At 44.5% G+C, this 15,226-nt stretch overlaps 1 protein-coding gene across 1 annotated transcript in view; it reads left to right on the top strand.

Annotated features, from left to right (window-relative positions):
- Positions 1 to 6,894: 6,894 nt before the first annotated feature.
- The window catches only part of LOC115101892 (disks large-associated protein 4-like), a 28,002-nt gene continuing 19,670 nt past the window's right edge, over positions 6,895 to 15,226 (top strand). The window contains exons 1-5 of the mRNA XM_065005417.1: positions 6,895 to 8,100; positions 8,389 to 8,630; positions 9,126 to 9,212; positions 9,841 to 10,006; positions 11,606 to 11,822. Of these exons, the coding sequence (XP_064861489.1) occupies positions 6,913 to 8,100; positions 8,389 to 8,630; positions 9,126 to 9,212; positions 9,841 to 10,006; positions 11,606 to 11,822 (1,900 nt within the window). The 5' untranslated portion in view covers positions 6,895 to 6,912. The remainder of the gene's footprint in view (positions 8,101 to 8,388; positions 8,631 to 9,125; positions 9,213 to 9,840; positions 10,007 to 11,605; positions 11,823 to 15,226) is intronic.

Genomic DNA, 15,226 nt, shown 5'->3' on the forward strand with positions numbered 1-15,226 from the left:
GTTAATATATTAATGTGTGAATGTGTTAATCCTTCTGATTTGCTATCTTTGAGACCCAAACCTTGCCAAGAATCTTACAATCTATTACTGATTCACTTGACATTAACAACAATTAGACCACACAATCACAATCCATTAGACCACACGTGACACAATTCCAAAGCATCTGGGTGATTTATATACAAACTTGAAGCCAAGGTCTGAGTGAGAGGGAGCGGACAAGAGTGAGAGAAGGAAAGAGAAAGGGAGGTGATTATTTTGGGAGTGTTTTCTAAAGCTGATGCCCAGCAGGCAGCGGTATATTCACCTCTGAACAAGGAGCTGTTGCTGGATCAATACCTCTGTCCTCACCAACGGCTGAAAGGGAAGTGCACTGCCACTGAGCAAATTCATTAAAGGCCTGGTTAGTGGCACAGCACAGTGGGGTTTGGCTGGGTAGCCAGTCTCCACTGGCTGACCGGTTCAGATCTGGAAAATGAAGTTCCCTTTAGACAAATATACTGCTTTGAAAGGATGTGTGCAGATTGAGCTGTGTACTGTATGAACTTGAAGAAAACTTGATAACCAGAGCAAGATTACATCTTCAGAATGATTAATAAGATAAAAATTCCATGATCCTTTTGGTCTGTCACGAGATGTAAGAACCCAATAAGAACTCCAAGGAGAGCAGTCTCCACACAGTCAAAACCAGTCCAATGGCCAGTTAGCAGTCTGCTAACCCTGAAGAGCTGGTTCTGTTGTTCAGCGCCTACCTTTTATTAGCATCTCGCTAATAGGCCTCTTCCAGGCTGCTCTGCTGCTGGAAGAATAAACCCACTCTGACTCTTTTGTACTTCTCAGATCAGACGCTTTATCAAAGAAGTCCTACGCTAAGTTTGTAAATTTTTCGCCAACCGGTTCCCGCTCTTTCATCTTATTTGCGCCTAATGAACTCAGTGTGATGCATATTAAAGCTCTTTAAGGCCACGCAGAGAGGCAGTCGGCAAAAAATGTGCTTCCAAACTAAGCCTTTACAGAATACAGTATATGTTGTGTGCTGCGAAGCTTGAATTGTGTAGTGATCAGGCTCAGATTGGGTTTGAAAAGACAGTGTGTGTGTGTGTGTGTGTGTGTGTGTGTGATGCGTCAATGCGTGTGTCAATGTGTGCTTGTGGCCTTCTCTTAAAATAATCTCCTCCATGCGCTGTCTGTCTATGATTAGTAACAGTCACACTGTTCTCAGCCTGCTGAAGGACTAAAGTCACTTGAAATCCAGTGGTCAGAGTTAGAATCTTTTGGACAAAGGAAATCATTTAAAATCTTGTGTGCCTCTGCCTCGTGATCATTAGACTCCAAAATTGCAATGTTGGAATCCATATCAATTCCTATGGACTACATTTCTACCAGATTATAATTGTTCATCAAAGAGTAAATAATAATAATGAATATCCTGATCAGTGACAGGTTTCCTACCTTCTCATGTGTGCAACGTGATTCTGTCAGAGATGGTGGTGGGCAGACTATCAAAGGCCCCTCTGATTGAACTGTCACTTTGACCTGGTTCAATAATTATCGAGGACGGTGCGTCAATGTCGAACTTCAAACAGTGTTAGGCTATATGCAGGAATGTGAATAAAAAGATGTCTCTGTCTCTTTGATTTCATATGTCTCTGTCGATGACGTGGGAGCACACTGCACAGCAGTAATATCATGTCTGAACGCTTTCTACAGTACATCATATCAATTTGTTATGCCCTTGGCTTACACCATACACTAGTAGTTCACCACCCTGCTGAATTTCAGTCTCCAAACAACCATAAATGAACCATTACACAATGCATCGACTCAGTGTTATACACCAAGAGAAAATATTACATTCTCAGGTGTATCCACTGATGCCGCATAGTACTACAGCATGTAGAAGCTTAGTTCAAACTCTTGTCATGTTCAAACTCTTGTCATGACACCATAGAAGGTAGACATAAGCAGAAGTGTGATGTTCTCTCAGGGTAGAATGGTAAAAACAGTGGCTGACACTGGGGGTTCACTAACGAAAGTAAATGTCAGCCAGGTGTAGGTTGAAGGCTGCTGATTAGGCTTGGTGCTGTCTCTGTGCTCTATTCATCATTGGAAACCGCACCAATGAATAGGGCTACATAGGGCTGTATACCGACTGAATAGTGATACTTCCCCTACCAATCATTTTCCTCCTCACACACAAGCAGATCACGTAGTACACTAACAAATATACATGTTTACATATGCACACACAAAACACACACACACACACACACAGGTGAACAGCTTGCTGCTGAAATAGACCCAGCAGTCCTGTCACTCAGGGGAAGTGTTACATCTATTTTACCGTTGCAGGCAGGCCACAGCTCCCATGACACTTACGCTAAGCCTGTGCTTCCCCACTGTGTGGGAGAACTGGTGATGGGCGTTTAAAGCAGACTGAGCCCAGGGGGATCTTCCGTCTACTTGATAATTATCTCTGTGCCTGTGGTCCAGGTTCCATACACAGCCAGCCTGACCCTGGGACGGAGATGCATGGGGCTGCAGCACTTCTCACCATCTTTCCATGGAGCCTAGAGTGCTGTGATGCGTGCACATGCTTGTGTGGGTCTGCACAAGCATCCGTGTGTGTGTGTGTGTGTGTGCCTGTGCATCCGCGTGGCTAAGGCAGATGAATTACAGCAGCCTACAGTATATTGCTGTGAAGCCGGCTGTATTTGTCTCGGCGTTGTTCTGCTTCAGCCAATGAGACAGACTGAGATAAGTGAGAGCTCTCATACAACAGAGGGGGGTATGAGGTTAGATAAAGGAAACAAACACCAAACTAATGTTGTGGTAATTAAATGTGAGCGGTACATGCTCAACTCCCAGGCAGGATTTCCAACTGTGCTATCAGAGGGAGATGCTGAATGACCATGCAGTGAAGCTGTGTTCAATGACACAATTCCCACTGGGCACACACTGGTTGAATCAATGTTTCCACATAATTTAAATGAAATTACACTGAACTAACTTGGAATAGACGTTGAATTGATGTCTGTGCCCAGTGGGTTCCTACTCCTCCACGCAGCAGCTTGCTTGATAAGCATTAATCTCACATAAATATGGTATTTTTATACTTTTTAATGTCATGTTTACAGATTGTGAAGAATGAACAGGTTAATCTGAGCTACTAGAAAAAAATGACACCAAAAGCTCAGGCTACAACTAGTTTTCCTGTGCCCACAAAACAGTTCCATCATCAATTTCCTCAGCATGATTTAGGCTTCCAGCTGCATGCGCGTGAGTCATTATGCCAGAGCCTTGTTTGCCAGGTAGATCTGTGACGTCAGAGGCATCAGGAAGAGAGAACCAATAAACAGACAGACTTGTCTAGACCGACTAGCCTAGCCAGCACTGACTGTTGCTGTGGAAACCGCTATCCGTATTGACAGACAATTCCATGGCAGGAGAATACGGCCATCATTCATCAGAGCTTTAGGATCCCCTGTCTCCTGTCTCAGAGAGATGATGTGACAACAGCCAAACAGCAGAGAGAGAGGATCCATCAGCTCTGCTTTACACTAATCCCTGATTCCCTGAGCGCTCTACTATCACCTCTGTCTATGGTCAGGTTACGACAGCCAGGAGAGATGACTGAGGTCAGGATACAGAATATCACATCTGCTCCTCAGTTCGTCCCCATTTAAGACACTGTAATAGCTTTGAAGTACTTCAATGGGGTGACAACCTGTGTCTGCCTTACGTCGGTGTTTGTTCTATTCCCCATGTTAACCTCTGTGAGTCTCTGATTCTACTTGTAGTTCACCTTAAATTAGTACAAGGTGATTGTGGCAGCAGAGGCCTATGCACCAAACCCAGTACATCTGGGTAGACAGCCTACATAGTGGAATACAGGGTTGCACTCTCTGCAGTAAAATGCACAGTTTATATTTGCATTGCTAAATAACCTTAATAAAATCATAAGTTAATAGCCTTTAAAGTTCAGTCAGACAGTCCTTTGGTGCTTTAATATGCAGTGACCTTTAAAAGACATACAAGATTAAGCACAGATGGTCAATTTACATTTCTCACTTCATTTAGTCATATAAAGAGAATCATGTAATTTTGATGAGCAGAGCATATACCAGTGTGTACTAAATAATTCTACACCCTGAGCTCAGTTGGGAAGCACTGATGCTTTCAAATCTCTGGCCTAGCCTGTATGCCATTGGTCTGTTCTGTAGCTCTCCCTGGTGGTTAGTTGGAAAACCGTGCGGACATGGTGATGTGGGTTACAGGAGAAGATCAGTTATGGTCCCCTTCATCTGCTGGTAGAGGGCAACTCCTCTGTCTTTTGCAGTGCAGTTTGGTTTAGCTATATCAATAACATTGCTGTAGAAGTGCTGTGTGACAATGTATTTTTAGTTAGTGCTTCACAACAGTACTTAAAAGATCTAAGGACACATTGGAAATACTTGATGAGCTCCAACTCTGTGTTCATTTGCTTACAGTGCCTTCAGAAGGTATTCACACTCCTAGACTTTTTCCACATTTTGTTGTGTTACAAGGTAGAATTAAGATGGATTTAACTGTTGTTGTTTTTTTGTCACCGATCTACACAAAAACTCTGTACTGTGAAAGTGGAAGAAATATTCTAACATTTGTAAAAAATATATTGAAAAATAAAGCACTAATATATCTTTATTAGATAAGTATTCATTCCCCTGAGTCAATACCAGTAGCGGTCGGTGCCAGATGAGGGAGGACAAGAAAATGTTTTAATAGCATGGCCTTATTTCCATTACAGGATATTGGATGACTGTCATTCATATTCCATTCACCCAGCTCAATGTAACAATGGTTTAGGCTACTTACTACATGATACTCAAAATTTCCCTATACCCAACATGAGGTTGCTGCAACCTAGCCTCTGAATGAAAGTTTACAACGTAGGTGCACAGGTCGAGATACATTTCAGTAATCAAGGTGACAGACATTGACACGTTCAATACCACCTTGCACAATCTTGCCTGCATCTAGCTCATCTAGGGTGTAATCATTAGTCCAACAGTTGCAAAGGAGAGTTTCTATTGGACAAATTCAGGCATGTTTATGTTTTTCAACAGAATCAGCGGAATGAATACACCCCTATCACATGCAAACAGTTCACTTTCATAGCAGCCAGATCGTTGTATAATTCCTTCTTGCATCTACGTGCATCTTACCTTTTTCCCTTCGCTTGTGGACTTCAGTGCACAACACATCAGCAGTCAGTGACCAGGCGAAATAACCTTTCCAAGCCAAACCTTCATATCATTACACACAGCCTACATCATTGTCACCATATTAGCTAATGTCAAGTCAACAACATAGATAATAGAACTAACGCGTTAGTAAACCCACTACAATCATGCAGTACAGTTAGCAAGCAGTTTAGCAGTTACGGTGGCAATAAATTAATCAAATCAAATGCTTACCTTGACTTGGAAGAGTTCCAGTGTTGAATAGCCATAGCCAGCTAGGTAACATAGCATCCCTCTCTGTTTGAGCCGGGTGTTTGAGTAATCTAAACTAGCTAGCTAGCTGCATTTGCTAGCTAAGTAAGTGAAACAAACCATTTTTTAAAACTAAATATAGCTAGCATTCTCTCTCTCGCGTCTCCTTCATTTTTGAAGAAATTAATTTGTTCAAAACGGTTCAACTATTGTCTCTCTCTCTTTGAGTTAACTACACACCTCATTTTATGCACTGCAGTGCTAGCTAGCTGTAGCTTATGCTTTCAGTACTAGATTCATTTTCTTATCCTTTGATTGGGTGGACAACATATTAGTTCATGCTGCAATAGCTCTGATTGGTTGGAGGATGTTCTCCAGAACTTGCCATAATTACTATGTAAGTCTATGGAAGGGAGTGAGATCCACGAGTCAATGTGCCCAGAGGAAGATGTAAACAAGCTGCTGATGCTACTGTAGACCTTCATTGCAAAACAACGTGTTTTAATCAATTATTTGGTGACGTGAATATATTTAATATAGTTTTATCTAAAAATAGACACAATTAATGTTTCACTATTTTTATGAAATTCACCAAGGAGGATGGTCCTCGCCTGCCTCCTCTGGGGAACCTCCACTGGTCAATACAAGTTAGAATCACCTTCGGCAGCGATTACAGCTGTGAGTATTGCCACACCTGGAGCTTTCCACACCTGGATTGTGCAACATTTGCCCATTATTCTTTTCAGAATTCTTAAAGCTTTGTCAAATTGGTTGTTGATCACTGCTTGACAACCATTTTGGGGTTTTTCCATATATTTTAAAGCAGATTTAAGTCAAAATTGTAACTCGGCCACTCAGGAACATTCACTGTCTTCTTGGTAACCAACTCCAGTGTAGATTTGGCCGTGTGTTATTGTTTGGTGAAAAGCAGACTGAACCCGTTTTTCTTACCTTATAGATAATTGTATTTTATGGAGGTACAGAGATGAGGTAGTCATTTAAAAATCATGTTAAACACTATTATTGCACACAGACTGAGTCCATGCAACATATGTGACTTGTTAAGCACAGTTCTACTCCTGAGGCTTGCCATAAAAACGGGGTTGAATACTTATTGACTTAACACATTTCAACTTTTCATTTTGTATTAATTTGTAAATAAAAAATAAAAAATACATAATTCCACTTTGACATTATGGGGGTTTTGTGTGTAGGCCAGTGACAAAACATCTCAATTTAATCAATTTTAAAGAGAAGCAATAAAACTCTTATAAAACTCTTATCAGACTCTTACGTTAACTATCGCCTCCTCTTTCTCATACTGTATATTCTAAAAGATATCATATTCTCTGTTCCAGGATGAGCCCTCCAGGGCTGTAGACGCGCCCTAGCTGGAGACATGTTCTAAGGGCAGCAGGAGACCTGCGCTGTGACAACCATGAAAGGGTTAGGAGTCAATCGCAGCCGTCACCTGTCGGACTCCTGTGAGCCATCGGGGGCCCCAAAGAAGCCCCTGTACCCCTTGACCTCTGACGCCCACGGCCCCTTCCTTCTGAGCCCCACCATGAACCACTACGGCACCCTGGACCCCCACCAACTCTACCAGGGCCCCAACCCCCAATCCCTGCCTTCGGAGTGCCTGCTGCCCCTCAACCAGATGTCCAACAGCAGCACATTCCCCCGCCTCCACTTCACCTCCCAACAAGAGCAGGCTGACTACTCCCCGGACTACTCCCAGGGCTACATGGTCCCTGCTGGGGGTGGGCCTGTGGGCAGCCGGGCGGGCACCCTGTCCACCTCCATGTCCATGGGCCTGGGTCTTAGAGGGGCTCCCATGATCACCAGTGGATCAGTTACCATCTCCTCTGCAGCAGCAGCCAAGATGAACCGGCTGCCATCTAACCTGTTGGACCAGCTGGAGAAGCACCTACCTCTGCAAAGGGATGGCTTCAGTACCCTCCAGTTCCACCAGGGCAGGGTGGCCAAGCAGCGCAGCGAGAGTCCCGGACGCATCCGTCACATCATGCACTCTGTCCAGAAGCTCTTCAACAAGTCCCAGTCGCTGGAGGGCTCGGTGGTCAAGGGCAACATGAACAGCACTACAGGGGGAGGTGAGGAGGGGACCAGGCAGACCCGCAGGAGTAAGAGTAAAGACAGGGCTAAGACTGAAACACTGAAGCAGCAACCTAGCAGGCAGAATGCACTGGGGCTCTGGCGCTCAGACAATGCCCTGGACAGTGACACAACCGCCAAAGCTGGCACTATCGCTGTGGGCTACCGTAACCCACTTAGCATGATGACGCTGGGCAGGGCGGTGTCGGACAGCCAGGCTCCTCCCAGGCACCTCCCACAGGGCTACAACACCATCTCTGCTCACACACTCAAGGCCTCCAAGAGCAGCAGCGACCTCAAGTACCTGGCCTGCCCGCAAGCGCTGTTAGGGACCAGGGGAGGGGAGCTGGTGGGAGGAGGAGGCAGGGAGAGCACCCTGGTGAAGAGAGGCTCCTGGTCCACACTGACCCTCAGCCAGGCCAGGCAGGTGCTCCAGAAGGGCTCAGCCACAGTCAACAGGAAGCTGCTCAAAACCAAGTCGTGTCACCAGGACCTGACCTGTCAGTACCTCCAGGTAGGAGGCCCAGTGAGTATTATTCAGGCACTAGCATCCACTGCACCCCCTAATTCCCCTCACAGCTTTACTGTTCCCTGAAATGAGGAGATTTGTTTTCAAACCTAATTCATTTGAATCATTTTTTAATTCACATTTACAGTCTATAATCCCATCATTTCAAATACACACAGTACATTCACATGAAATGACCCATTCAAGGTCTCTCTCATTAAGCTAGTTAAAAGATTGTCTGATTTAGTGGAGTTGAAGGTTTGGTGACTCATTGTGGCCCAATGCTGTCTGTAGATTCCCCTAGGGGACTGGAGCGCTACGCTGGGGGGCCGGGGCCGGCCCGGGGGTCTGGAGATCCCCTGCCGGAGGATGCGTAGTGGCAGCTACGTCAAGGCCATGGGGGACGTGGATCAGGACAGCGAGGAGTCGGAGGGAAGCCCCAAACCCTCACCCAAAACAGCTGCCCGCCGCCAGAGCTACCTGAAGGCCACCCATCAGTCCCTGAGCGAGCAGCAGCCTCCACCACCACTGCACAAGTGAGTGAAACAGCCTCAAGAGGAAATATGCATGTAGATCATACTGTAGTTAATACTGTTTAGATATGTCTCAGAAGAGGGGCATGTTTCTCATTATCAATCTATGTCATGACAGAACAGATAACATGGGATGTCCGAGGGAACATATTATTTTATAGAGAAGTAGCTACAGACACCCTGCATGGAAACCTGCCTGCTCTAAAAGAGAGTTGTATATAGCAATGCAATTCAATTAAAGTGGCCACCACAAATGGACAGCAGGGGGCAGAATCCTGACACTGATGTGGAACAGTTTCTACAGTATATGCAAGGTAAAACCTGCAGGCTGCAACAGACCCTTGTTCATTAGGAGTACATATCAGCTTAACATGTTCTTAGGGGATGTTCATTTATAGGAAAAGGAAATCACCTACCAGCAACAGGTAACCAAAAGTTTCCATTTGAAGTCAAAAAGGTGAAATGTTTTGTCATGTTCCCCACCACCCAAACCGGCAGGCCTCGCTGCTACTCTCTCATGCTGAAGGATAATGGGGTACTGTGGTCTCCGCTACAGAGTGCATGCTCAATGCAGCATTTGGCCAGGTCAGTGTCTTATGGAGGGGGGCAGCACGGCCCTCCATTCACACATGCCCACCACTGCTGCCGCTTCTCTCTAACCACCCCAGTGCTTTGTGCCGTGCTCCTTCCCACACCTCATCTATTACCAAGTGCTCCGAGTGGTGTGTTAGTATCCCAGCTACAGCCAATCCAGTCATGTCTCTCATTATACACCACTGATTCCCCATACAAACCCCTTCCACCCTCACCCCGGCACACACATTCCCACTAACAGGTGCCTTCTTGACAGACAAGTCAGAACAGAGGAAACAATCTATCCGTCTCAGCAGATTCCATTAATGATTACAAAGCAAAAAAATAACTCAAATTTCCTCCCTTTTGTTTTGATGTTTACTGATGACTCAATGTTTCCTCTGTGCTGTCATTTTGATACCCAGCTACACCCCAATATCCTCTCATGTCACTGGTATTTAATCTCACAAAATCACAAGAGGTTTGGGGAAGGTTCAAGCATCCACTGAAAATGGATGCTCCAGCACCAGCGGTTCTCATCAACCCAAGACGTCACGTTTCCTCCCCACCCTTCATCCAAGTATTTTCCTTACTGTTGAGGGGTAATTCCAGCAGCTAATTCTCCCCCCTTTCCCTGTAGCTGTCTCCCCTCCCTGAGAGAGCTTTCCACCAATCGGAGCCTGGACAACCTGGACTGCTTGGTGAGCCCAGGAGAGCCCCCGATGGCCATGCGGCACTGGAATGATGGCAAAGACTTCCACCAGAGCTACTCTACCCTGGGCAGGGGCATGATGAGCAGTGGGCAGGTATGGAAGTCCACTCTCTCTATTACTCAGGACACTCTTCATCAGGGTCTAAAACAGGCCTATCAGTTTGTGTGGGAATAATACCCCCATACAACAAATACAACAGAAGTGTGACAGATGTAGGTACTACTGAATAAAATGAATTATTCATAAGGAATGCCCTCAGTCAGTGCAAAGACCTTCAGTGTGGACAAGCCTCAAGCCTGAAACAACAACCAGAAATTAATAGGATGTTGACAGCATGGTCAGCTTGCGTGCTACAAATATAGACTGTAAAGATGGTTTCAAGATGGTAATAATCATTCCAAAACCATGGCTAAAAGTATTGCAAGATTCTAATGGATCAAATAACAGATAAGCAGCAACCAAGGAAAAAGCTCTTATTTGTAAATATCATGAAATGGTGTGAAGTTTCATCATTTGATTTGAATGAAGTTTTAAAATGTATTTTGAATACTGAGCATCCCTGTTACATCTCCTTTCTTTCTTGGGGGATACAATGATGACCATGAGCCAACTCTGGCACCAGCATCCTCCTCACACTGAAATGAAAAGCAGGACGAACAAGCAGAGACTCCACCTGCTACCAACATCATTAAAACCTTGAACATCACAGCAGCCTGGTATAGAAGACTGGGCGTAATAGGCTATCATTGTTCCTCCTCCTCTACTCTGGCACTGTTTGAACAGTAAAACGAGCCCTTATCGCAGGGTGGACAGATGAAGTTGACTCAGCTGGCCGGTCTCTCTACAATACCTACTTCCTGTCCATCCTATACAGTTGTATTATGATATATTTCTGCTGGTGAATCTGCTGTTGTGGAAAAGTGTCATGTTGTCAACACCAGAGCCTGTAAATGTGCTACACCAATAAAAAAGTCCTGTAGATCAATAGAGTCGCTGAGCTGAGCAAAATCAGACACCACCACAACCACTACGACTATGATGTGGAGAGAGTGGACAGCTTGTAGTGGGAGGCTGTTGATGCGTCAGTCACACTGATTGCATTAGCTCCAGGGATGAGGAAAGGGAAATCTGACACCACCACAACCACTATGACTATGATGTGGAGTGAGTGGACAGCTTATAGTGGGAGGCTGTTGATGCCTCAGTCACAGTGATTGCATTAGCTCCAGGGATGAGGAAAGGGAAATCTGACACCACTGGCTTGTCATCACTGATTAAACATTCTATGTGGTATTTCACAGATAGAATCTGTGTACAAACTGTATTGTATCAGTGAACACAAAGCTCAAACAGAATATTGATATAATGAGATATCTTCAACATGGTTATTGAAGTAGCTTACTTTTAATCAATCCGTTTCATTAAGTACAATTTGAACTGTGCATGATAACTCCTGTACCTATTTCCTCAGTGCATGAGATTCTTTGGTAAATCTAACAGTCCTTTTGATTGGGCTCTTGTGAGCTGAGGGAAACAGGATCCTTCCCACACTCTCACCATACACCACTACCTTACTCCAGAAGCATGCCCTGCCACCCGAGACTTGCACTGCTTTCGCCTCACAGGCGATGGCGGGCTAGCTGTCACCTAAGTCCCCGCCCCCAACGTGTCAACCTGCACGTGTCCTTTCAGGTGTGTGGGCAGGGCTGCGGGCGCTCGCTGTACTGCGAGGGGGAGTCCCAGGCAGTGGAGGCTCTGAACCTGCCCACACCGACGTGCTTTCGCTCCCGCAGCCACAGCTACCTGCGGGCCATCCAGGCCGGCTGCTCCCAGGATGAGGACACCGCCTCAGTGGACTCTGATTCACCTCCACCCACCACCACCGGCTGCACCTACACCTCCAGCCCCAGTGAGTGTACTGTAATGCTTATAGGATGGAGGGGGGGGGGGGCTGGGCCCTGGGCTCAGGAAAGAGGTGGGCTGGGCCCTGGGCGTATGGGCCCTGGGCTCAATTCATTAATAATTGAGTATCTGCAAGATAAGGACTATTATGTAAGATTCCCACATGCATTGATGTATATTTTCAAATCCAGCAGAAGGGAAATTAATATGAAGGGTGTGAGGGACTGTACTTCTTCCGTTGTAAAGTGTAGTGACGCATGCACTTACACACAAACAGGGTGAGACAGATTCGGTCTCTGGCTGGTGGCACTGAATGGCCTACCAGCACAGTGTGGAACTAGACGGGGGGGGGTGCAGCAAGACTGAACTGGTGCCAACTAACTCATCCATACCCATTACACAACAGTGAGCAGGGGAGATATGATGTCTGGTGATCATGGTGGGTTTGATGACCTGGGTCACATACACATATAGTACACACGACACACGCACTGGCGCTGCTGCTGTCTTCCATGCATGAGCACAACATTTCTCCTCTCTAGCCATCCTTATCAGATGATCACTCCATATCAAGCCATTTCAAAGTTTTAGAGGAATTACTTACATGACATGAAGCAATTCATCCATTGCAGCTGTGGATGGTCTCAGATAGGGGTCTGTCGACTGCTGGAGCCTGTGAACATAAGAACAGATCAAAACATTATTTGATCCCTCAAAAACATGAAGCCCAAAGCACGACAATCATGTGTTGAGTATGAATAAAAACACATCAAGGTCTACTTTTCATTGCAATTGTTTCCTCCAAACAATTTCTGTTTACATTCCTGAATCTGATGTATTTCTGCAGCTCAGCTCAGGGCCTTTGATGTCTGTTACCACATCAAGGCCTATGAAAAGGGCACTCAGACAGAGCTTACAGGGGGTGAAAAGTTTATCGGGGTAGAGTCTGAGCAGCATGGAAATCAATGTGCCATGTGAATGCAGTCTCTTTGCAGCACAACAGCGATGCTTGCCCAGATGAACTTTGCCTCAGGGCAGACTGTAGTGGGCTTAGAGCAGGGACAGTAAAGTCGGTCTAGCTAGGCCTGCTTTGTGCTCTCTTGCTGAATCATCTTGGGTATTTGAAACAGATGCTGAAGCAAGGCCTTTACAAGGGCAAGGCACCCCATAAATTGACATGTTAGAGACTATTGCTGTTTCCGTTACATTTTTTGGGTAGACTTAGCTATAGCCCAATATGAAAATTCAAAAGTGTCAATCTGAACATTAGACCATAGTGTATAATTTGACTCATAGTTTTCAGCCAATCGAAGTAACATGTTCCATCAAACATACTGTATCTTGCACTCTTGACACATTTGTATTTTCTTACAAGCACTGATTTGACTGATTTATTGAGGAAAGTTTTACTTGCAATGACTGTGTGAAATGTGGTTGTCTTACCTAAATTGAATGCAACACTGAGGCTGCATTCACACACCCAATTCTGATCTTTTTTCCACTAGTTGGTCTTTTGACCAGTCACATCTTTTTCACAGAGACAATTGGTCAAAAGACCAATTAGTGAAAAAAAGATCAGAATTGGTCTACCTGTCTATGGCTGCACAGGCAGACAAATTCTGATATTTTTACACAGGCAGCCAAAATATCTGATGTGATTATTCAAAAGACCAATTAGTGGGGAAAAGATCAGAGTTGTGCAGCCTAAATGGAGCCTGACTGCCCTGGATATTGCTGCATTCATAACCAAGTGTGAAGGTGGCAATTATCAGTTGTGAAGTTGTAAATATCAGTTGAATGCATGCATTCATTCACATGCTTTGAACTCATTGAGAAACCCCGATTGGCCAATGGCCCACAATCTGCTTCAACCATAAGCTAAAAGTACAGATATTCTGCCTGTAAACAAATTATAGTAATAAAAAAACATATTAATATATAGATTGCTTTTAATAAATAATGTTTTGTTACATTTAACTGCTTAAAATGCTGTTGTTGAGGTCATTTCCTTAGTAGGTGACATCAGAGGTCAGCATGTGGGAGAAGTCAGAGCTCAGGGATTATAGATGAGTTGAGTTTTCCACTACTAATTACCAGTTGCAAATACCATTTCCGTAAATAACAAGTGTAGACTAAGAGTGAAATGCTTACTTAGAGTTTTTCCCCCCCAACAAAGCAATGTCAAGGATAAAGATAAAAAATAAACATACAAAAAATAAACATAGAAATAGTGACACAAGGAATAAATACACAAAGAATAACGAATAACAATAAAGAGTAAAAAATCATATGGCTACATACTGGGAGTACTAGTATGTGTGTATGGACGTATTGTGTACGTGTGTTTGGGTGACTGTGAATGTGTGGGTAGAGTCCAGTGTGTGTGCATAGGGACTTTCAAGTCGATTTTTCCCAGTCATATGTGGTAAATATAACATCTTCCCAATTGGTTATGAATGCAGGGCAGTTTTTCATTCACCTGATGATAAGACAAGAAAATTCGTTTTTTGTTGTTGTTAAAGAATGATTGGGGTCCATGGGAGGGGGTCCATGGGCAAGAAAAGCTTGCCTATGCGAAAAAATGATAAAAATGTACATTTTAGAGGCGGGAACCTACGCTACCAGGGCGGAGAAAAAACGTACCCACAAAAATAGACAGAGATATTATCTAATGGGCGTTTAGAAATAATCTGTCGTATACCAAAACGTTGGAAAAACGTGACGCACTTACTGAACCAATCCTGTTCGTCTACGCTAAGATTGATGACCATCGACATCCAATGGTGTTGTATAGTGTGTTTGTCTTAAAAAGTGGACTCCAAACCCCATCTTCAAGGGCGTGTCCTATTCGATTCCCTTCTTTAAGGAAAGTACGTTGTGAACAATCAAATGCTACCGTAGCGTATGCCTCTCTCACTATTAAAACAACTATGAATGAATGAACAGAAAATACGGATTTATTGACTCACCTTTATCAAAGTAAGAATCAGTATTTTATAACGTACTCCTGCATGCACAGAGTTTTGAACCGATTGGTAATAAACGTCGTTAGCTAGTTTTAAGCCTAGCTAGCTAACGTTACCTTGCTGGTTAACGTGGATGAATCGCCCTGATTCTGGTAACCACGTAGCTAGCTAGTAATGGTAGCTAGGCAGCTACATCGCACGAGTCGTACAGATGCTTGTTTCATTCCACTGCTAACGTAACTGGCAGTCATTTGTCACGCTAATACTCGAGCTGTTATTATTAACATGTGACAGTTTGTGGCGAATATTGTCTAGCTAGCAGCAATGCATTTGTATTGTTCTTTAGCTCGTGTAGCTAGCCAATGTTAGCGATGCCTGCGAAAGCAACCGTATTGTTAACCAGCTAGCTGCCAGCACGCCATCGTGATAGAGCGGGTAACTAGCT

This window comes from Oncorhynchus nerka, linkage group LG20 (genome assembly GCF_034236695.1).
Source record: "Oncorhynchus nerka isolate Pitt River linkage group LG20, Oner_Uvic_2.0, whole genome shotgun sequence".
In the NCBI taxonomy this organism is placed as follows: Eukaryota; Metazoa; Chordata; class Actinopteri; order Salmoniformes; family Salmonidae; genus Oncorhynchus; species Oncorhynchus nerka.